General features: G+C 45.3%; 1 protein-coding gene across 2 annotated transcripts in view; it reads left to right on the forward strand.

Moving 5' to 3' along the window:
* The first annotated feature begins 3,167 nt into the window (after positions 1-3,167).
* Positions 3,168-25,039, forward strand: part of LOC126291950 (cuticle protein 6.4-like) — a 243,864-nt gene continuing 221,992 nt past the window's right edge. The window contains exons 1-2 of one of the 2 annotated variants that reach the window (XM_049985699.1): positions 3,168-3,272; positions 9,613-10,140. In XM_049985699.1, the coding sequence (XP_049841656.1) occupies positions 3,258-3,272; positions 9,613-9,885 (288 nt within the window). In that variant the 5' untranslated portion in view covers positions 3,168-3,257 and the 3' untranslated portion in view covers positions 9,886-10,140. Of the gene's footprint in view, positions 3,273-9,612; positions 10,141-25,039 lie in introns of those variants that run through there. The other variant, XM_049985702.1, reaches the window with a different exon arrangement.

The raw sequence follows: 25,039 nt of genomic DNA on the forward strand, positions 1-25,039 counted from the left end.
GTTTGCAGCAGCATGGACCATCAGCTAAGAGACCATTGCTGCGGTTACCCTCGATGCTGCATCGCAGACAGGAGCGCCTGCGTTGGTGTACTCAACGACGAACCTAGGTGCACAAATGGCAAAAAAATCATTTTTTCGGATGAATTCAGTTTCTGTTTACAGCTTCATGATGGTAGCATCCGTGTTTGGCGACATCGCGGTAAACACACATTGGAAGCGTGTATTCGTCATCGCCATACTGGCGTATCACCCGGCGTGATGGTGTGGGGTGCCATTGGTTATACGTTTCGGTCTCCTCTTGTTCGCATTGACGGCACTTTGAACACTGGACGTTACATTTCAGATGTGTTAAGACTTGTGGCTCTACCCTTCATTAAATCCTGCGATACCATACATTTCAGCAGGATAATGCACGACCGCATATTGCAGGTCCTGTACGGGCCTTTCTGGAAACAGAAAATGCTCGACTGCTGCCCTGGCCAGCACATTCTCCAGATCTCTCACCAACTGAAAACGTCGGGTCAATGGTGGCAGAGCAACTGGCTTGTCACAATAAGCCAGTCACTACTCTTGATGAACTGTGGTATTGTGTTGAATCTGCATGGGCAGCTGGACCTGTACACGCCATCCAAGCTCTGTTTGACTCAATGCCCAGACGTATCACGAGCATTATCACGCAGAGGTGGTTGTTCTGGGCACTTATTTCTCAGAATTTATGCACCCAAACTTTGTGAAAATGTAATCACTCTTCAGTTCTGGTACAATATATTTGTCCAATGAATACCCGTTTATCATCTGCATTTCTTCTTGGTGTAGCAATTTTGTTGGCCAGTAGTGTACATCTGCATGGCTACTCTGCAAATCACATTTTATGCCTCACAGAGACTTCATCGAACCACCTTCGCAATAATTCTCTAAGTTTCGTACAGCCCACGGAAAAGACGAACACCTACGTCTTTCCGCGTGAGCTCCGATTTCCCTCATTTTATCATGGTGATCGTTTCTCCCTACGTAGGTCGGTGTCAACAAAATATTTTCGCGTTCGGAGGAGAAAATTGGTGATTGAAATTTCGTGAGAAGATTCAGCCGCTACGAAGAACGCCTTTGTTTTAATGATGTCCACCCCAAAACTTGTATCATTTCAGTGATTCTCTCTCCCCTATATCGTGATAATACAAAACGTGCTGTCTATCTTTGAGCTTTTTCGATGTAGTTCGTCAGTCCTATCTGGTAAGAATTCCACACCGCACAGCAGTATTCTAAAAGAGAACGGACAAGCGTAGTGTAGACAGTCTCCTTAGTAGGTCTGTTACATTTTCTAAATGTCCTTCCAATATAACGCAGTCTTTGGTTAGCCTTCCCCACAACATTTTCTGTGTGTTCCTTCCAATTTGATTTGTTCGTAATTGTAATTCCTAGGTATTTTGTTGAATTTAATGCCTCTAGACTTGAATGAATTATTGTGTAGTCGAAGTCTGACGGATTCCTTTTGGCACTCATGTGGATGACCTCACATTTTTCGTTGCTTAAGGTCAATTGCCAATTTATTCACCATGCAGATATTATTTCTAAGTCGTTTTGAAATATGTTTTGATCTTCTGATCACTTTACTAGTCGACAAACGACAGCATGATATGCAAACAACCTAAGACGGCTGCTCACTATATCTCCTAAATCGTTTATATAGATGAGGAACAGCAAAGGGCCTATAACACTACCTTGGCGAATGACAGAAAACACATCTGTTTTATTCGATGACTTTCCGTCAAATATTCAGCTACAAAGAACAGTAGTAGCATAATTAATCCCTGTGGAACGCCTTATGTGACTAACGCTTTCTGGTGGAAAGCCTTGCGGCTTTGAAGCGAGAGCAGTCAGTTCCGCTAGTAAGTTAGTGCATCTGTGTACACGTTCAGTTAACTTTCTTGAATGTTAAATAGTTCAGAGGTGCCTCTTTATTCAGGTACGACCCATATTCAGCAGCAAAAGAGCAATGCCAGACCTAAACTTGTAGATTTTTCAATCTGATTTTAGCTTTCAAGAGAAGAAATCCACATCTATTTTAGCAAACGAATTCGGTCACTTTTTGAAACATCTTTAGGTTTTATAACAAATAATTCAGTGAGAATCACACATAAAAAGTTTTTCTACATTATGTGAAGCTGTTTATCATATTTCAACTGTATAAATAATACGATGGAGCGATTCACTTTCTGTCAGAAAGATCATGTGTAAACTGAACAAAGTCAGTCGTCACAATAGAGACTAAGTCCTGTTCTGTGGAAATTTCAAGTTTCTTCGACTTAAATACATTAAACATATAATACAGAAATGCGTCCACTTTCAACTATCACCAAAATTCAGCAACAAAGAACATTAGTACCAACGATTTTGTCCATAATAGAGATAAGTTCGTGGTTGTAGAAGTCCGTTTTAAAATGTCGGCTCAGTCGTCTGTAAGTGGCTGAGCCGACAATTTAACATTGATAGTTGTATCAGAACTGATCTTTGTGGAACACAAGCGCATTTTGCGGAGAATTTCATGTGTAATTTAATAACCGAAGTTGGTCAGTTTTAAGATCTTTCTTCAGGTTACATAAGTAACTGTTTCATAATTGCACACTATCGCTGTTTTTACTCAGTGGCAGAATGTTTCACATTTTCTAAAATAAATTTTGTATGTTTACCAAAATCTGAAATCGGTTGTTAAAAAAGAGAAGACGTACAGCGGTGTGATCATATGATGAAGAGTATTAGATAAATAGGTTCACCTTTGTTCAGGTATCAGTTACATTCGGAAAGAAAAGAAGGCTGGTACCAGAACTGATCCTTGTGGAACACCTGACATGACTTGCGCTTTCTGTGAGAAGAGTCCCGCGCCTATGCAGTGACGCCAGCCAGATCCATTAGTAGTTTGGAGTGTCAAACACAAAAAACAGAAGAGTGCTGGGGAGGTTTAGTGCGTGAGGAGTGTCGTATAAGAGTTGGACCACGCCCGGCGCTGGGGCGTTTCCTCGGCGCTCCAGTTCAAGGTCTCCGCCGCGACAGATGGTCAGCGTCTTGTCTGGCCCACTCCCCCCCCCCCCCTCATTCCGCCCCTCCGCCTCGCCGCCCCCGCCTCACCTGTTGCAGAGCGTGAGGCCCGCTCTGCCCCACAGTATATAAGCTGGGCCGGCACATCCCAGGGGCATCCACAGACCACAGCACGGTCAGCTATCTTCAGTCGCTACACAGACGCCACTCCACCTACCGCCACCATGATGAAGTTCCTGGTAAGTCGTACTTCGCGTCTTCAACAGCAAAACAATGTGCTGCGCATCTATAATATTAGTCCATTTTGCTCATTCGCAGTTTTGTTATCATTGTTCTGACTGGTTATATACCAGTGGCCACGACTTCCTCTTCTAAGCCAACTTTTTTTTCCTAAGGGTAGGACTTCTCAGTTACATATTTTCCAAATAATTTTGGAAAACAGTGCTCGTTTCAGAACTCAATATCCCAGAAATCACATTTATTGGTGACCGATTTCAGTCCAAAAGCAGTCCATCTGCAGACCATATTGCACAGCTGACATGTGGAGATGAATCCACAGAGCAGGAGCTGCAGAAGCCCTCAGATGCTTTCAACTGCTTGTAGGAGCTGTTGACAGAATCTGGAGACTTCTGCAATTCCTACTCCGTGGATCAGTCTCCACACATGAACTGTTGAGTACAGTCTGAAAATGGTCCGCCTTTGGAATGAAACTGGTCGACAAAAAATATGATTTGCTCTATGTCGACCGTTTTTTAAATACACTTCTCAATTACTTTTCCCCCCTATAACTGGTACTCGTCGCTTCAAAGGAGCGGGACTCTTTGCACAGAAAACGCAAGTGATGTCAGAAGTTAAACAAAGATCAGTTTTGGTGCCACTCTTATTTGGTTCCGAATAGAGTTCATACCTGAAAAATTATCATTACAGTTACTATGACGTTATGTGTCTTAAACATTTCCTATCAGCTTATTTCCCTCTTGTAGTCAATGTTTTACACACACTGACTTTCTTGCCGCTTCTCCAGAGAATATTATCAGCTAACAACATTTTCTCAGAAATTTATTTGTCCAAATAAGGCCTACGTTTCACACTATCAGACTTCCCTTTGCGAATGATGGCATTATTGCCTACGCTAGTCTGCTTCTTATATCCTCCTTGCTTCATATTTCATGCATTTTTTTAGATTCCTCTGTAGCAGAATTCCTTCACTCTGCCTGCTATGTGGTTCACAATTTTAACGTTAAGTTCGTCACTAATTTCCCTTTGCTGCTCCTCAGTAGTTCAATCTTTATTTGTTTAATCCTCAGTCGGAATTACGTGGCCTCTGGGCTATTAATTCCATTCAACAGGCGTTGCAATTCCTCCTCACTTGCAATGAGGACAACGATGGTGATAACATTCGCAAACAGTATCCCAGTGGTGAGGAACGAGTCAACTTATTCATTGAGAAGAGGGCTGGGGTGGGGGAGGAATTGGTCTGAGTTAGCGTTTAATGTGACAGCTACTGATCTGGAGCTCCTCATATCGATTCCTGGTGCACCTCTTAAAAGAGGGGCATGTTGAAGACCTATGAAAAAGGATGGAGAAAAAAAAACTATATGAGTTTCTCGTTCATCAGAAAACAAAATTCATTGTATTTCTTAATTAGTTTCAGAAATATAGACGTACCAAATCGTATGATTATTTCTGATGCATCGTGTATAACGCAACTGGGAAGGACTGAAATGCGCTCTGTCCTGTCACAGTAGTTTGGGACTTGTCTGATAAATGCGCCACCCACTTGTATCAGACTGCTAGCGCTACACTGGGTTGTCAACCACTCAAAACTAGTTCTACCCATTTGAAATCGGTATGATTTAGGAGGTGAAGCATCAATATTCCAAGTGAAACACTTTCACCCTAGGAGGGCAATACTTACCGGGTTTCTTGCCTTCGAAACGTGCTAACATATTTGGCCTTCCCCTCACATTTTCATTGTTTAGTCTGCTTATGCTACAGTGATCATCTTTATCCATCTTACTAGTGTGGCTGTGTCTGTACTTTCTTTGAGGTCTTGGGCGACAGACGTTTGCGTTTGGTCTCAAAGAGAGCTTAAATCACTCATGTGGCGAAAATAACTGCACCTATATTTTCAGTGTGACATTAACATTGATCAGACTTCACATTTAAAATTTAAAATTTTCTTTTTCACTGAATGTTTAATCAACAGTAACCTCACCCCCAATTCTTTAAAGTAGCTAACTCCCATGTACTCGTATAAAACAGCTTCACGCGTCTGAGCACATTACACAGGAGTTACTGTGTTAAGTATCAAAGCTGGCTTATCCAGCCATGTGTAGGGCGACCACAGTGAAACATGATAGTTACCACTTAGACAGAGTATTTCCTGAGGTCTAAAAAGCTGTGAGAGGGGCATGATCGGCCCAGTAGCGCAATTTCCATGTGTAATCCTGTATCTAAACACTCATTTGATGAATATCTGAACTGTGATGTAAATGTAATAATTTCGCATGCTCAGCTGCTAAATGAGTTACCTTAGATGTTAACTAGAAAATTTTTTCAACGTGAGATGAGATACAAAAAGGGATTCTAACTTGAGATATTACACAAAACTGGGATTCTTTTCTTGTACTGTACGTACAAGCTAGCAAAGGCTCTAGCCTTTACTCGGACATTTTGAAATACGTCGTCAGTGTTTTCCTTACATTACTTAACGGAAATGCTGGAACGGTTTCTATTACAAGGTCATGGCCAACGGACGCTCCCCTCCTTGCAAAACTGTAGTCATACTGAAAATGCCCGGATATATGAGTAATGTTTTGTGTTCTTAATTCGTAGAAGTGTTGTGCGTAATATCCTTGTAAAAGGGATTCATCGCTCAGTAAATTTACACTACCGGTAACCGTACCTACTGTGGAGAATACACTTTCCTGCTGAGCTATCCTCACGTGACTGATGACCTGGGCCTGTCTGTCTCTCCTATTTTCCAAACTTCACAGGAAAAACTTGAAACTACGGCGTCTATCCATAAAGTAACTTCCGTTTATGTATAGTTAACAGCTACTTTATGGAGAGCAATCGCAGTTTCAAGTTTTTTCTGTGAATAAAGGAATTTGTTTTACGGTACTGTCAAATCACGTACTCCATTTTTCCGCACAGTATCCAGTCACGTTGAGATATTTGTCGTATCCCGTAGCGTTTGACGAGATTTGAAATTCTGCAGTCGTACAGTCATTTGGCTGCCAAGATGGTTTTCAGCTCTTCATCATTGCCAAAGCACTTCAAGCCAAGCCACTTCATGTGAGTGAGAGAGACGATAATCGCTAGGCGCCAAATGACGGCTGTGGGGAGAGTGATGCAATACTCCCCATTAGAACTCTCGCAGTCTGGTTGGAGTACGCCGCATTGACAAGCTAAAAAATCACGCCATAGTTCAATATGCCAAGACGTTTGTTTCGAATGGCCCGTCTCAAAGTGGAACGACTGAAGTATTAATTCTGCGCACACCTCTGATCTTCTGTCACCATCTGATTGAGAAAAGCATCGCCTTCCCTTTCCATACGCACGAGAAAAGGACAGCACTGCTGCATAAGCTGAGCCTTCTGTTCTTCAGAAAGCAGTTCAGGCACCGATCTGGCATTAAATTTCTTGTAACTCTATTCTTCGATAATCATTCTGTGCGGTAAAGTAAGACTAATACGTGGAAAATGAACACAAAGCACCGAGATGATGGGTCTGTGGTTTTCCCTAAGGATACTATTAACCAAACGAACCAGATCTGCATTCACGTTACTCGCTCGGCCAGTTTTCTAATCATCATGGACATTGGTTGACCAATTTTGAACGTACGGCATCATTGTTTTCACCGTCTTAGTTCCTTACGTTTCCCCAATAAACTACATAAAGTTCGAGAAGGATTTCAGAAGCTTCGTACTTTGATTCTCCACGATTACAGAATGTATAAGGGGTGAACAAAACGTTTCTGTTTAGGGGCGTTGCTGCTGCATTTAGGCACATATCGCGACTCCAGTGCCGGTTTCTGAGCATCGGCATCTACATCTACATCCATACTCCGCAAGCCACCTGACGATGTGTGGCGGAGAGTACCTTGAGTACCTCTATCGGTTCTCCCTTCTATTCCAGTCTCGTATTGTTCGTGGAAAGAAGGATTGTCGGCATACTTCTGTGTGGGCTCTAATCCCTCTGATTTTATCCTCATGGTCTCTTCGCGAGAATTACGTAGGAGGGAGTAATATACTGCTTGATTCTTCGGTAAAGGTATGTTCTCGAAGCTTCAGCAAAAGCCCGTACCGAGCTGCTGAGCGTCTCTCCTGCAGAGTCTTCCACTGGAGTTTATCTATCATCTCCGTAACGCTTTCCTGATTTCTAAACGATCCTGTAACGAACCGCGCTGCTCTCCGTTGGATCTTCTCTATCTCTTCTATAAACCCTATCTGGTACGGATCCAACACCAGTGAGCAGTATTCAAGCAGTGGGCGAACAGGTGTACTGTAACCTAATTCTTTTGTTTTCGGACTTCAGTTCCTTAGGATTCTTCTAATGAATCTCAGTCTGGCATCTGCTTTACCGACGATTAATTTTATATGATCATTCCATTTTAAATCACTCCTAATACCTACTCCCAGATAATTTATGGAATTAATTGCTTTCAGTTGCTGACCTGCTCTATTGTAGCTAAATGATACAGGATCTTTCTTTCTATGTATTCGCAGCACATTACATTTGTCTACATTGAGATACAATTGCCATTCCCTGCACAATGTGTCAATTCGTTGCAGATCCTCCTGTATTTCACTACAATTTTCCATTGTTACAACCTCTCGATATACTAGAGCATCATCCACAAAAAGCCTCAGTGAACTTCTGATGTTATCCACAAGGTCATTTATGTATATTGTGAATACCAACGGTGCTACGACACTCCCCTGCGGCACACGTGAAATCACTCTTATTTCGGAAGACTTCTCTCCACTGAGAATGACATGCTGCGCTCCGTTATCTAGGAACTCTTATATCCAATCACACAATTGGTCTGATAGTCCATATGCTCTTACTTTGTTCATTAAACGACTGTGGGGAACTGTATCGAACTCCTTGCGGAAGTCAAGAAACGCGCCATTTGCCTGGGAACTCGTGTCTATGGTCCTCTGAGTCTCGTGGACGAATAGCGCGACATGCAGACAAGGGATTGGTGCGACATTTGCCCCTTTCCGATGTACGTGCGGCAAATGCGGAAACGTAAACTATGGCGAAATTATTACCAAATTCTTGCAAACACAACCAATGTGCTACTATTTTCTTCTTGGCTGCTGTAGGACCAATGCCGGTAGAGATCCATCGGAAAACGAAGAATGTGTATCGGGCGAAAAGAGTTTTGGATACGTTGCTGCTGCTACATGATAACACACGCCCTCATTTCGCAGATGACGTAATGCAGAATAGTTGGAGACAATTAAGCAGCCGACCTACGCGCCTGATGTTATCACTTCGGTCCCTTAACAAATGCCTTGAAGGGTCCACGATTCCTGTCGATCGAGAATGTGGAATGAACAGATACGGACTTCTTGACTCAGCAACACACAGTGTTTTACGAAACCTTATGCGTCTACATCTACATCTACACTTATGCGCCGCAAGCCACCCAACGGTGTGTGGCGGAGGGCATTTTATGTGCCACTGTCATTACCTCCCCTTTCCGTTCCTGTTGCATATGGTTCGCGGGAAGAACGACTGCCGGAAAGCCTCCGTGCGCGCTCGAATCTCTCTAATTTTACATTCGTGATCTCCTCGGGAGGTATAAGTAGGGGGAAGCAATATATTCGATACCTCATCCAGAAACGCACCCTCTAGAAACCTGGACAGCAAGCTACACCGCGATGCAGAGCGCCTCTCTTGCAGAGTCTGCCACTTGAGTTTGCTAAATATTTCCGTAACGCTATCACGCTTACCAAATAACCCTGTGACGAAACGCGCCGCTATTCTTTGGATCTCGTTGTGGCGGGATCTTCTCAAGAAATATAAGTCGCTAGCTTTGCCCTCCGAATGCGTAAATATTTTTTTGACTCCGATCTACATGGGGAGACAAAATGGTTCAAATGGCTCTGAGCACTATGGGACTTAACAGTTATGGTCATCAGTCCCCTAGAACTTAGAACAACTTAAACAGAACTAACCTAAGGACAGCACACAACACCCAGTACATGGGGAGAAACGATCATAATAAAATAAGGGAAATCAGAGCTCGCAAGGAAATATGTAGGTTTCCGTTTTTTCCACGCGCATTTCGTGAGTGGAATAATATATCATTATTGCGAAAGTGGTTCGATTAACCCTCATCCAGGCAGTTAAATGTGATTTGCCGAGTATCCATGTAGATGTAGATGCCTCCCCAACTAATAATATAGGACCCAGCACTGAACCCTGTGGAACTGGGTGCTTTTTCTGTACAGATGTAAATATTCTAGTACCTTCCCGTGCAGTTTAAGCTTGCTGCATCCAATGCATGCTCTAAGCACACACCTGCATCAGCCTTTTGTCACACCATGCTCTACTTTTCAGGTCCTGGCCCTGTGCCTGTTCGCCGCCGTCTTCGCCGCTGAGGAGTCCGCCCCCAAGGAGAAGCGCGGCCTGGCCTACGCCACCGGCCTCGGCTACTCCGCCCCCGTGGCCTACTCCGCCCCCGTGGCCTACTCCGGACTGTACAACGGCTACTCCGCCTACGGCGTGCCCGCCTACGCCTCCGGCTACTACGGCTACAGCGGCCTGGGATACAACGGACTGGGATACGCCGCTGCCCCCGCTCTGGGCTACGGATACCACGGCATCTACTGAGCGGACCGGACGGTGACGTCGTGTGACGACTGCAGTGCGAGCGGGCTCCGAACCGGGGTCCCCAACAACTGACCCCGAGGGATAACTGCCTGCGGCGAGGACTACCAAACGTTCTCCTGCAACACCGGTCTCTCGAGCCCGCTGGACACCTTTTCCCTTTCACTCCCCCCCCCCCCCCCCCCCTTGGCCCATCTTCCGAAATTGTGTACTTTCCACAAACTGTAAATAAAGTTTGCAATTCATTTCTTCTATAAATACGGTCTTTTATTTGTTTTCCACTACTCATCTTCTGTAGCAATGCCAAGCAAGTACACTATGTAATCAAAAGTATCCGGACACCTGACTGAAAATGACAGCTTCCATTCTCGCAGGCGTAATCAGTGAGGTGCTGGAAGGTTTCTTGGGGAATGGCAGCCCATTCTTCACGGAGTGCTGCACTGAGGAGAGGTATCGATGTCGGTCAGTGATGCCTGGCACGAAGTCGGCGTTCCAAAACATCCCAAAGATGTTGTATAGGATTCAGGTCAGGACACTGTGCAGGCCAGTCCATTACAAGGATGCAATTGTCGTGTAACCACTCCGCCACAGGCCGTGCATTAGTAACAGGTGCTGGATCGTGTTGAAAGAGGCAATCGCCATCCCCGAGTAGCTCTTAAACAGTGGGAATCTAGAAGGCGCTTAAAACACCAAAGCTTGTGCTGTAATAGTGCCCCGCAAAACACAAGGGATGCGAGCCTCCTCCATGAAAAACACGACCACACCATAACACTACCACCTCCGGATTTTACTGTTGGCACTACACACTCTGGCAGATGACGTTCACCGGGCATTCGCCATACCCACACCCTGCCATCGCATCGCCACATTGTGTACCGTGATTCGTCACTCCACACAACATTTCTGCACTGTTCAATCGTCCAAAATTACGCTTATTACACCAAGTGAGGCGTCGTTTGGCATTTACTGGCCTGATTTGTGGCATATGAGCAGCCGCTCGACCATGAAATCCAAGTTTTCTAACCTCACACCTGACTGTCATAGTACTTGCAGTGGATCCTGATGCAGTTTGGATTTCCTTTGTGGTGGTCTGTATAGATTTCTGTCTATTACACACTATAATCCTCTTCAACAATCGGCAGTCTCCGTCAGTCAACCGATGAGGTTGGCCTGTACGCTTTTGTGCTGTACGTGTCCCTTCACATTTCCACTTTACTATCACATCGGAAACAGTGGACCTAGGGATGTTTAGGAGTGTGGAAACCTCGCGTAGAGGCGTATGACACAAACAGCACACAATCACCTGACCGCCTTCAAACTCCATGAGTTCCGCGGAGCGCCCCATTTTGCCCTCTAACGATGTCTAGAGAGGTCGCTGATATGGAATACCTGGCAGTAGGTGGCAGTGCAATGCACCTAATATGAAAAAACTAAGTTTTTGAGGGTGTCCGGATACTATTGATCACATAGTGTAAGTGTCTGGTCGCTGTAGCAATATACACTCCTGGAAATTGAGATAAGAACACTGTGAATTCATTGTCCCAGGAAGGGGAAACTTTATTGACACATTCCTGGGGTCAGATACATCACATGATCACACTGACAGAACCACAGGCACATAGACACAGGCAACAGAGCATGCCCAATGTCGGCACTAGTACAGTTATATCCACCTTTCGCAGCAATGCAGGCTGCTATTCTCCCATGGAGACGATCGTAGAGATGCTGAATGTAGTCCTGTGGAACGGCTTGCCATGCCATTTCCACCTGGCGCCTCAGTTGGACCAGCGTTCGTGCTGGACGTGCAGACCGCGTGAGACGACGCTTCATCCAGTCCCAAACATGCTCAATGGGGGACAGATCCGAAGATCTTGCTGGCCAGGGTAGTTGACTTACACCTTCTAGAGCACGTTGGGTGGCACGGGATACATACGGACGTGCATTGTCCTGTTGGAACAGCAAGTTCCCTTGCCGGTCTAGGAATGGTAGAACGATGGGTTCGATGACGGTTTGGATGTACCGTGCACTATTCAGTGTCCCCTCGACGATCACCAGAGGTGTACGGCCAGTGTAGGAGATCGCTCCCCACACCATGATGCCGGGTGTTGGCCCTGTGTGCCTCGGTCGTATGCAGTCCTGATTGTGGCGCTCACCTGCACGGCGCCAAACACGCATACGACCATCATTGGCACCAAGGCAGAAGCGACTCTCATCGCTGAAGACGACACGTCTCCATTCGTCCCTCCATTCACGCCTGTCGCGACACCACTGGAGGCGGGCTGCACGATGTTGGGGCGTGAGCGGAAGACAGCCTAACGGTGTGCGGGACCGTAGCCCAGCTTCATGGAGACGGTTGCGAATGGTCCTCGCCGATACCCCAGGAGCAACAGTGTCCCTAATTTGCTGGGAAGTGGCGGTGGGGTCCCCTACGGCACTGCGTAGGATCCTACGGTCTTGGCGTGCATCCGTGCGTCGCTGCGGTCCGGTCCCAGGTCGACGGGCACGTGCACCTTCCGCCGACCACTGGCGACAACATCGATGTACTGTGGAGACCTCACGCCCCACGTGTTGAGCAATTCGGCGGTACGTCCACCCGGCCTCCCGCATGCCCACTATACGCCCTCGCTCAAAGTCCGTCAACTGCACATACGGTTCACGTCCACGCTGTCGCGGCATGCTACCTGTGTTAAAGACTGCGATGGAGCTCCGTATGCTACGGCAAACTGGCTGACACTGACGGCGGCGGTGCACAAATGCTGGGCAGCTAGCGCCATTCGACGGCCAACACCGCTGTTCCTGGTGTGTCCGCTGTGCCGTGCGTGTGATCATTGCTTGTACAGCCCTCTCGCAGTGTCCGGAGCAAGTATGGTGGGTCTGACACACCGGTGTCAATGTGTTCTTTTTTCCATTTCCAGGAGTGTAGTATTGCTGTAGTGCTAGAGAGAAAGATGGAGCAGTCACCATTGATTTCCAATTGCTCACCTGAGTGCAACAGACAGTAGTGCCTAGGCAGTAATAGCTCATAAATGCGCCTTTTTCCAGTCTCGTTGATCGAGATACAGTCTCTGTTTCTATTCATTTTTTATATTTTACAGGACCTTTCAATCTAATGAACTTGATTGGTAAGTAGACTTACAGTGAAAGAAAATGGTGCGTCCGTAACACAGAGGCCCGTGGAATGAAACGCCGCTCTGCTACCAGATGGAACGTGGGACACACGCTCAGTGGTACTTCATCTCCATAAAGACAAGGAAATAATTACCAATCAAACACAAGCTCGGGACTGTAATTTGGAACAGATCTTACTAAATAATACCCCAGAATAAAGTTCATAATTGCCCTAGAATTTGAAACATTGCTAAACTCACAGTATGTCTACGGGCATCAAGGCCCACAAAAAAAAAAAATAAATAAATAAATAAATAAATAAAAAAAATCAGACCCCACCTTTTAAGAGGTAACAGCAGAAATAACTCACAGTTTCTCTCTTTGAGTAAGATACTAAGAACCCAGTGCAGTGAAAGGCATCTTTCAGGTATTACAAAAATTCAGTGATAAGTAATGGCACAGCAGATATGCGCTGAAACTACAACTCAGATCGAGTCTGAATGAAAGCTGAAAGGAACGGGGAAGAAGGAAAGACTGACACCTTGGCATCACCAGGAGAAAATAATGAACTACTCAACTTTAAGTCGCCGAAGAACTGGAACGACCGCGATATCCGTTACAATTCAAACTGGCAGCCGCCAAGGCGTGGTCTCCCACTTAAACGACCAGCTATAATGGACGGCGCGCACTGTTGATTATACCACTGAAACCACAACACAAAACCACACATCAAATGCGTGGTATCCAGAGTAACACAATCCTTAGAACATTAGAAAAAATTTCAAAACAAGAATAGGGCCACAAGGGACCCACAAGCCATTCACTTTCAGCACTTCCTGAAAACATGAAATAGTAATGTACCCAAATTACCCCCACAAAATTTTTCGATCACTCACGTATGTGACAGAGCTAAGTTGTGAGCGTTTCTACTCGACGCCACGGTTCTGCAGCGTACTATACATAACAGCACTTCAGACAACATTCACTACATTGCGAGAAGGCTGTCGCTATTAGCTTTTGTAAATTAATATAACGTTGACAATGACGTAGCAAATAGTGAAGCTTTTTCTTCATACCACTGGTTCTGCCCTTCCTAAGTTTTGAACTTCATCACTGAGTGACCAGAACTTAATCAGGAAAAGGAGTTGCTAATTGAAACACAATACAAGTCCGCGATTGTCTTCTTCTGGTACCAGTAACACACTAATGATAAAATCTCACATTCTCTCACGTCGTTTGGTCCTCTCATTAGACGCAGTACACACTCGCCGACCGCACGCACATCCGCAGCCCCACTGCCCACGTGACAGAAGGATCCACACCATGCTCACAGAGCGACCGCAGCTACACATGTGGTGCAGCCCTTTGTGGCCTGCCTATTCGTTTTCTATTTTAATATTTTGTGACTAAAGCGTTATCGCTTCATATTTATTCTATACATGACATGCCAGTTTTATACACTACTGACTATTAAAGTTGCTACACCAAGAAGAAATGCAGATGATAAACGGGTATTCGATGGACCAATATATTATACTAGAACTGACATTACATTTTCACCCAATTTGGGTGTATAGATCCTGAGAAATCAGTATCCAGAACAGCCACCTCTGGCCTTAATAACGGCCTTGATACGCCTGGGCATTGAGTCAAACAGAGCTTGGATGGCGTGTACAGGTACAGGTGCCCATGCTGCTTCAACACGATACCACATTTCATCAAGAGTAGTAACTGGCGTATTGTGACGAGCCAGTTGCTCGACCGCCATTGACCAGACGTTTTCAATTCAAATGGCTCAAATGGCTCTGAGCACTATGGGACTTAACATCTGAAGTCATCAGTCCCCTACAATGTAGAACTACTTAAACGATGAAGTCTGAAGTGTACTGTGCTACTCTCAGGAAACTGAAAAAAACATCTTCAGCGTGTTCGTCGCTACAAAAGTGCAGACGGTTTCTCCTACTTCGTGACAACGCATGGTCTCACACAAGTCTGCGCACTCGAGAGGAGCTCAGAAAGCTTGATTGGACTGTTCTTCCTCATACACTCGACAGCCGGCATCTCGCTCCTACCGGCTTCCATCTCTCTGGCTCAGTGAAGGGTGCAGTCCTTGGGAAGCAGTACGTGGACGATGGGGAGGTTATTGATGCAGCAGGACGTTGGCTCCGACGTTGAACAGTACCGTGTGGACAAAATGGTTCAAATGGCTCTGAACACTGCGGGACTTAACATCTGAGATCATAAGTCCCCTAGACTTAGAACTACTTAAACCTAACTAACCTAAGGGCATCACACACATCCATGCCCGAGGCAGGATTCGAAACTGGGACCGTGGCGGTCGCGCAGTTCCAGACTGAAGCGCCTAGAACCGCTCGGGCACAACGGCCGGCGACGTTGGAGAATGTTCTGGCCAGGGCAGCAGTCGAACATTTTCTGTATCCAGAAAATCCCGTACAGGACCTGCAACATGCGGTCGTACATTATCCTGCTGAAATGTAGGTTTTCGCAGGGATCGAATAAATCTGAAATCTAACGTCCACTGTTCAAAGTGCTATCAATGCGAGCAACAGGTGACCGAGGCGTGTAACCAATGGCACCCCATAGCATCACGCCGGGTGATACGCCAGTATGGCGATGACGAATATACGTTTCCAATGTGCGTTCACCGCGATCTCGCCAAACACGGATACGGCCATCATGCTGCTGTACACAGAACCTGGATTCATCCGAAGAAATGACGTATTGCCATTCGTGCACTCACGTCCGTCGTTGAGTACACCATCACAGGCGCTCCTGTCCGTGATGCAGCGTCAAGGGTAACCACAGCCATGGTCTCCGAGTTAATAGTCCATCTTTCTGCAAACGTCGTCGAACTGTTCGTGCAGATGATTGTTGTCCATGCGGAAAAGATGCCTGTCATCTCGACTGTTAGTGATACGAGGCCGTTGGAATCCAGCAGGGCGTTCCGTATTACCCTCTTCAACCCACCGATTCCAAATTCTGTTACCAGTTATTGGATCTCGACCAACGCGAGCAGCAATATCGCGATACGATAAACCGCAATCGCGATAGGCTACAATCCGACCTTTATCAAATTCGGAAACGTGGTGGTACGCATTCCTCCTCCTTACACGAGGCATCACAACAACGTTTCTCCAGGCAACGCCGATCAGCTGCTGTTTGCGTCTGAAATATCGGTTGGAAACTTTCCTCATGTCAGCACGTTGAAGGTGTCGCCACCGGCGCCACCCTTGTGTGAATGCTCTGAAAAGCTAATCATTTGCATATAACAGCATCTCCTTCCTGCTGGTTAAATTTCGCGACTGTAGCACGTCATCTTCGTGGTGTAGCAGTTTTTATTGCCAGTAGTGTAAATGTTCTAGGCGGGGTGCGGAATGTCATAAGTCTGAATGTGGTAGAGAATCCAAAAAATATGTGTAGCTTGCCACAGGTGGCTATGCCCTAGCTAGCAGTGTCTTTGGCCACTTGTGCTTCCACCTATGGTTGTGATCGTAGTTTCCCAGAGTGAGGATGAAAGGATTGTTCGAGTGTCTCGAGTTCCTGTATAGTCGGGTGGCGTGTTTTTTGAACACTTCCTTGCAGGTTTCAAGGCGTTTTTCTTGGTGGAGATCCACGGTGCGTGTGTAGCGTGGAGCGTTGCTAATGATTCGTAGCTCTTTGTTCTGTATGATCTGCAGGCGGCGCAGTCGTGTAGGAGCTGCATATCTCCAGACGGGAGCTACATACGTCATCAGAGGTCTAATCAGTGTCATGTATATGGCAACAACTGGTGAACCTGTTGCGCCTTATAATTGTACACGTAGATGGGAGTTAAAATCTCCTTGTTTGTAATTTTTAACATGCCTGAAACCAATAAAAACAAATGCCAGTTATATATTATTCAAATTACGAGCTGTTGTGATTGAGACAGCGATTTACGTATAACATATAACGTCAAGTATCTCCAGCAACAAGGAATGAAGTTTGTTTGACCACAAGTTTCAGATATTATACCGACAAATTAAGAACAGATAACATTAATTATACTTGCAATGGAAGTTCTGAACTAACGATCCAGTCTAAGATGGACGAAACTGAAGGTATTACGCTGAGATAAACTTGAAGTTTGATTGTGGTACTCCATCCTAGCACATTTCATTATATTTATAATTTTGATGATAAAACAAAGGTTTATGTATTGTACCAGTTTTTTTTTCTTTTATGTGACTTAGTGAAGTACTTAAGAAGTCTTTACTCCAATGTATTTATTTCTGGGTGGTCAAATTCTTCGTGTTTTTGAAATAGTAAAGACAAATGAAACGTTAGCGAGCTGGGGCGGCTGGCGCTAGGGTGTTCTACTTGCATCGCTGATATCGATATTGTGCAGTATTGCTATCTTTGACTGCTGCCCCGGCGGGTTTTCCGGGTGAATGTGTGACGAGTGAGTCTCCGGTCGGCGTTCAACGAGCCAACTTGTGTTGAAAACAAGCCCGCGTCCCTAACCGTGGCGCAGGGGACTCGCCGTGCTCACCGCCCTTGTGTTTTGGATCGCGCCCGATGTACGGTGCCGATCATCGGGCGCCTTGACGTGCAAAATTGTGGAGGGTTCGTCGTCTCACGCTGAACAGCTTACCAGCTCCTACTTTGCAACCTCCAAATTACGTATGATTTCTATTCTGTGTTTAACTAAGAAGATTGCTACAACTTATTGTGGCACGTGTAGCTGCCGGAGATTATTCTGAACTTGGTTTCACAGTGTCTATTTTAAGGAGGCTGATGTTCCTTATTCCATTTTGATTAGCCGTGGAGTGTTTTAAGTGGTTTTCATGCAAATTTTAACTTGTTTTAGGACATATTGTCCGCTTTGGGACAGGCTGCGGTTGTGTGTACGTGCCGGGCAGATGTACAATGGTGTAATCATTTGTCACGATAGCATCTGGTATGTTTATTTAATGTTGAAAGTGCCTTAAGGCAACTGGAAGTGATCTCTAAGTTTCCGGCTAATTTACTGAGTATCGCTACTTAAGAATATGGGGGCGTGCTTATTATATATTTCAGTGTGGCTGTGATTTGACCTTGTTTTCATTGCAATCTATTTGCGCCGCAGGCCATTTGATAAGACTGCTCGTTCCCTTGGCGTCAGCCCGGTTATGGATTCTTGTAAGGACCGCTCATTGTGGGTCCGGTCGGATTATATATAAATAAATACCGTCTATGTGACCCTGTGCATAAACAATGGGGAGTGAACGCTCGTATTGCCTGCCGGCTGTAGCGTTATTGCTTCCAAACTCTATGGGCCTTAACGCTTTTCTCTAAAGTTAAGTGCAATTTGGGAATCATTCTGTCATTATGTCCGTTTATTGAAGCCACCTTGTTAACAATGGCGTTACTGTAAGTCATTTCATTGGTTGAGTTATTACTAGCCCTTCTTATTTGTGTATCTTTAATGACTGTGCAACTTATTATTATTCCTGTGTGTAAGTTTTGCGACCTTGGTTGGCCGACTTCGTACTTTTAGTATGTGGGCATTTTGGTTTTATTAAGCTGTAAGATCTCTTTGTTCGTTATGAAGTTGTGGTATTACGTGGCGGTCTCACTTCGGTCGGAGTAGTATAATGTTATTAGTGTCTTGAGATTTGGTTAAACAAGAACTTAGAACTAATTAAACCTAACTAACCTAAAGGCATCACACACAACCATGCCAGAGGCAGGATTTGAACCTGCGACTCTAGCGGTCGCTCGGCTCCAGACTGTAGCGCCTAGAACCGCACGGCCACTCCGGCCATATAGATGGAGGGATACATAAGAGGGCGTGATGAAAAGTAACGCATTCGAATTTTTCATGTCAAAGGTATTAAATCTTTTTAAATAAAACAAACGCGGTTAACAGCCTACCACTTTTGTCTTCATGACTTTATACACTACTGGCCATTAAAATTGCTACACCACGAAGGTGACGTGCCAAAGACGCGAAATTTAACCGACAGGAAGAAGATGCTGTGATACGCAAATGATTAGCTTTTCAGAGCATTCACACAAGGTGTGCGCCGGTGGCGACACCTATAACGTGCTCAAGTTTCCAACCGATTTCTCATACACAAACAGCAGTTGACCAGCGTTGCCTGGAGAAACGTTGTGATGCCTCGTGTAAGGAGGAGAAATGCGTACCATCACGTTTGATAAAGGTCGGATTGTAGCCTATCGCGATTGCGGTTTATCGTATCGGGACATTGCTGCTCGCGGTGGTCGAGATCCATGACTGTTAGCAGAATATGGAATCGGTGGGTTCAGGAGGATAATACGGAACGCAGTGCTGGATCACAATGGCCTCGTATAACTAGCAGTCGATATGACAGGCATCTTATCCGCATGGTTGTAACGTATCGTGCATCCACGCCTCGATCCCTGAGTCAACAGATGGGGACGTTTGCAACACAACAACCATCTGCACTAACAGTTCGGTGACGCTTGCAGCAGCATAGATCGGAGACCATGGCTGCGGTTACCCTTGACGCTGCATCACAGACAAGATCGCCTGCGATGGTGTACTGAACGACGAACTTAGGTGCACGAATGGCAAAACGTCATTTTTTCGGATGAATCCAGGTTCTGTTTACAACAACATGATGGTCGCATCCGTGTTTGGCGACATCGCGGTGAACGCACATTGGAAGCGTGTATTCGTCATCGCCATACTGGCGTATTACCTGGCGTGATGGTATGGGGAGTGCCATTGGTTACACGTGTCGGTCACCTCTTGTTCGCATTGACGGCACTTTGAAGAGTGGACGTTACATTTCAGTTGTGTTGCGACCAGTGACTCTACCCTTCATTCGATCCCTGCGAAACCCTACATTTCAGCATGATAATGCACGGCCGGATGTTGCAGGTCCTGTACGTGCCTTTCTGGATACAGGAAATGTTCGACTACTGCCCTGGACAGCACGTTCTCCAGATCTCTCACCAATTGAAAACGTCTGGTTAATGGTGGTCGAGCAACTGGTGTCACAGTACGCAAGTCACTGCTCTTGGTGAACAGTGGTATCGTGTTGAAGCTGCATGGGCAGCTGTACCTGTACACGCCATCCAAGCTCTGTTTGACTACCGAGCGAGGTGGCGCAGTGGTAGCAGACTGGACTCGCATTCGGAAGGACGACGGTTCAATCCCGCGTCCGGCCATCCTGACTTAGGTTTTCCGTGATTTCCCTAAATCGCTCCAGGCAAATGCTGGGATGGTTCCTTTGAAAGGGCACGGTCGACTTCCTTCCCCATCCTTCCCTAATCCGATGAGACCAATGACCTCGCTGTTTGGTCTCTTCCCCCTGTTTGACTCAATGCCCAGGCGTATCAAGGCCGTTATTACGGCCAGAGGTGGTTGTTCTGAGTACTGATTTCTCAGGATCTATACACCTAAATTGCGTGCAAATGTAATCACATGCCAGTTCTAGTATAATATATTGGTCCAATGAACAACCGTTTATCATCAGCATTTCTTCTTGGTGTAGCAATTTTAATGGCCAGTAGTGTATTTGCGGGTCTCTGCCGCTAGAGAGCGCCGGATTGTCACGTGTAACATGGCGGTGTGTAAGGTAACTATGTCGGTGCATGAGAAAAAGCATGCTGTAACAGTTTCGAATTCTATGAGTTCGTCCACACACGGAGCACCCTTTGATTCAGCATGACAAGGCCAGGCCACACGCATGAGCGCTGCGTCATCTGCAAAGAATCTGACGACTTTTGTTCACTGTCATCGATCATCCTGCGTACTAACCCGCCTTGGACCATTCGATTTCCAGAACATTAGCAATTCCTGCGAGGGCTTTACTTTTGCAGTGATGAAGCGGCGCAAACTGAGGTGGATTGTGGCTCCGTCAACAACATTCTATGGTGACGTCATCGACAGGTTGGGCTGTCATTTGGGAAGAATGTGTTAGTTGTCACATACATAAGCCTTTGCACACGTGAAGAAAAAATGGTTCAAATGGCTCTGAGCACTATGGGACTGAACATCTGAGGTCATCGGTACCCTAGAACTTACAACTACTTAAAGCTAACTAACCTAAGGACATCACAGATCCATGCCTGAGGCAGGATTCGAACTTGTGACTCCAACATTTTAGGCTTTAATGAAACAAATTGGTTACACATGTATCATTCAAAGTATTTTCCATCGCTGGCCACTACTTTGTCCCATCTTTCGGGCAGTGTACGAATCGTGCGTCGAAAAAATTGTTCATCTTTCGAAGCGATCCACGAATCGATCCAATTTGTGACTTTTTCATGAGATCGGAAGTGTTAAATGTTGGTCAGCCAGGTCATGCGACATTGATCTAAACAGATGATTGTCAGAAAGAGCAATGTCTGGAGAATTCGGCGGGTGGGGTAGGACTTCGAATTTTAACGTTTCAAAGTACGTTTTGACTTCTTTTGCAACGTGGGTTAGAGCGTTGTCGTGCTGCAAAATCACTTTACCGTGCCTCTCGCTGTATTGCGGCCGTTTGTCTTTTAATGCTCTGCTCAAACGCATTAACTGCGTTCGATAACGAGCACCTGTGAGTGTTTCACTTGGTTTTAACACCTCATAGTACACGACACCGAGCTGGTCCCACCAAATTTAGAGCATGATCTTGGAGCCGTGACTATTCGGTTTGGCCGTCGACGTGAAAGCATGGCCGGGATATCCCCATGATTTTTTGCGTTTAGGGTTATCGTAATGAACTCATTTTTCGTCCCTGTGACACTGCGATGCAGAAATTCCTTCCATTTTTGCCTCTGAAGCAACTGTTCAGACATACAAACGCCCTTCTCTTGGTTTCAGCTTACGCGGGACGCAAGTTCCTTCTTTCTGAATGATGCCCATAGCTTTGAGACGTTTTGAAATGGATTGCTGTGTCACTCCCACTAATCGTGCCAATTCCTCTTGAGTTTGACGCGAGTCTTCACTCAGCAATGTTTCCAATTCTTCATCTTCGAAAACATTCTCTCTTACATTACTATCCCGGTCTACGACGTTAAAATCAGTTCCTGAAGCGTTGAAACCACTCACAACACGTTCTTTCACTAATAGCGTCCTTACCATAAGTGCTTGAGAACATTCGACACTGTTTTCTTCATATTGAAGCAAAACTCTAACACGTCCTGCAAATGACGAGAATTAGGCTCGTAAACCGACATTTTCAATCAAGAACTGCTTTATGATGCAGACACAAATCGACTAATGTTTGAACGAGGTTATGTTGACCGAGGTCCAAGCTAACTGCCTGGGGTCCGGGATCTGTTTCTTTCGACCGTTACGTACCGTTGTCGCCCCCTATCGGCAAACGGAGGAAGCAAAGTTGTACACCTTGTAGTTCTGATGGGTTTGATACGACTAGGCACAGATTCCTCTCTCGTGCCAACCTCTTCTTCTCAGAGTAGCACTTGCAACCTACGTCCTCAATTATCCGCTGGATGTATTCCAATCTCTGTCTTCCTCTACAGTTTTTGCCTTGAACAGCATGCTCTAGTCCCAAGCAAGTCATTCCCTAACAGATATCGTATCATCCAGTGCCGTGTTCTTGTCAGTGTTTTCCACATATTCCTTTCGTCGCCTATTATGCAGAGAAGCTACCCATTTCTTTTCAATATTCTGTCGCTTGCGCCTTTGTCCCCCATTGTACGCGGGACGGAATCAAGAGTACCCCATCTGTCTACGTCTAGTGGAAATCGAGAAGTGCGGACGTGTTTCAAATGTCTGTGAGTCGTGGAACTGAGGCGGGACGTGGGGACCAGCCCGGTATTCACTTGGAGGGATGTGGGAGACCGTCTAAAAACCACATCCAGGCTGGCCGGCACATCGGCCCTCGTCGTTAATCCGCCGGGCGGATTCGATCCGGTGCCGGCGCGCCTACCCGAGTCCAGGAAGCAGCGCATTAGCGCTCTCGGATAATCTGACGAGTATCTAATTTTCAGTATTCTTCTGTAGTGTGGCATCTCAAATAGGTCGATTCTCTTCTGCTTCGGTTTTCCCACAGTCCACGCTTCACTAGAATACAATGCTGTGCTCAGAACGTACATTACCCTAAATTTTTTCTTCAAAGTAAAACGCATGTTTCATTCTAGCAGCCTTCTCTTGGGCAGGAATCCCCTGTTTGCCACTGATAACCTGCTTCTTGTGTCCTCTTTGATTCGTCCGTCATTGGGTATTTCGCTGCACAGCTACCAGAATTCCTTAACTTCGTCTACTTCGTGATTACCAATCCTTATGTTAAATTTCTCGCCCTACTTCTCATTACTTTCGTCTTTCTTCGGTTTATTATTCCATATTTTGTACTCATCAACCTGTTCATTCCATTCAACAAATCCTGTAATATGTCTTCGCTTTCACTGAGACTATCAATATCAGGAAATGTTATCATTTATGTCCTTTCACTTTGTTTCAACCGCACTCGTGAACCGTTGTTTTATTTCCGTCATTGCTTCTTCGATGTATAGACTGAGCTGTAGGGGCGAAAGGCTACGTTCCTGTCTTACACTCTTTGTAATCTGAACACATCGTCCACGGTTTTCTAAGCTTCTTGTTCTCCCGTGATCCTTGAACATCTTGTATATTACCTGTCTTTCACTATAGCTTTTCCCTGTTTTCCTCGGAATTTCGAATGTCTTATGCCATTTGACATTGTTGAACTCTTTTTCTAGGCTGACAAATCCTATTAACAAATTTCATTTTTCGTTAGTCTTGCTTCCTTTATCAAGCACAACGTCAGAAAAGCATCTGTCGTGCCTTGGTCTTTCCTAAAGCCAAACTGATCGTCAGACACATCCTCAGTTTTCTTTTCCTTTCTTCTGTACATTATCGTTGTCAACAACTTGGATGCATGAGATGTTTAGCTGATTGTACTATAATTCTGGCACTTGTCGGCTCTTGCTACTTTGTGTGAATGCTGTTTTCTTCTGAGAGTCTGATGGTATATCGCAAGTCTCGTACATTGACAAGCTGCGACACGGTCGCGAATTGAACAGTAACCTGAATATAGAATAAATTTCCTTTACTTCATATCCATGGTCACAAATTTTTTGTCATCGGACTACCGGTTTCGGTCTATAATGACAATCTTCAGATCTGTTTTGTAAAAGGATCCATAATGGCGTCGTCAGATGCTACACACAAAATCTGCTCCATCATCGTCAAATATACATAAATAATTGTATATACAAGAGTCACCTTGTTAACATTGCTCAGATCTGAAGATGATCGTTATATACCGAAACCGGAGGTCTGATGACAAAAAAATGTGTGACCATAGGCTTGATGTTAAGGAAATTTAATCTCATACATTCCACACGCCAACGTGGGTAATTGTTACCACTTCCCACAATAATTTTACAAATTCCGACGGAATGTTATCTATCCTTTCTGCGTTATTTGATCATATGGCATCCAAAGTTCTTTTTAAATTCTGACTCTTATATTGGGTCCCATAGCACTTCCCTGTCGACTCCTGTGTCTTTACCCATCTACGTTTCTTTTTCTCTCCGCGAGCCCAAAGCCAGCTAAGGGCGGAATAATATCTGGGGTCTGTGTCGGCTTTGTCTGCACCTCCGAAGTTAAAAATGAGGATTACGCCGCAATGTCACTTCGCCGTTTGAGGCAACGGTCTATACTGTATATTGCACAATATTATTAATCCAGTATTATTGATGGTGGACACAAGGCCACAAGAGTTGTGGACGTGGAGTTCTACATTACTGATTACGACTCACATTAACAGCATTTAACATAAACATATCTCAACAGCTCAGCTGGATCAACGAATTGTTCGCTCTTCTCACGGTTTACATGATGATCCGGGACTGTTTAATATAATTCGTAACTGACTTCAGAACACAACTGAACAGTAAACTGTACCGTGCTGAAGAAGTGCTGCGTTTCTTGTAATAGAAATGTTGCGGCTCCCTTTGTTCTAAAAAAAATAAAATTCAGGAATTTAATTCCGACACAAGGGTCACATTAACTGTGAAGAGGCCACGACGTTCGGACCACGGATCTCTTTCAAACTATGTAGGCTTC

The sequence above is a fragment of the Schistocerca gregaria genome, chromosome 9, assembly GCF_023897955.1.
Source record: "Schistocerca gregaria isolate iqSchGreg1 chromosome 9, iqSchGreg1.2, whole genome shotgun sequence".
Taxonomy (NCBI): domain Eukaryota; kingdom Metazoa; phylum Arthropoda; class Insecta; order Orthoptera; family Acrididae; genus Schistocerca; species Schistocerca gregaria.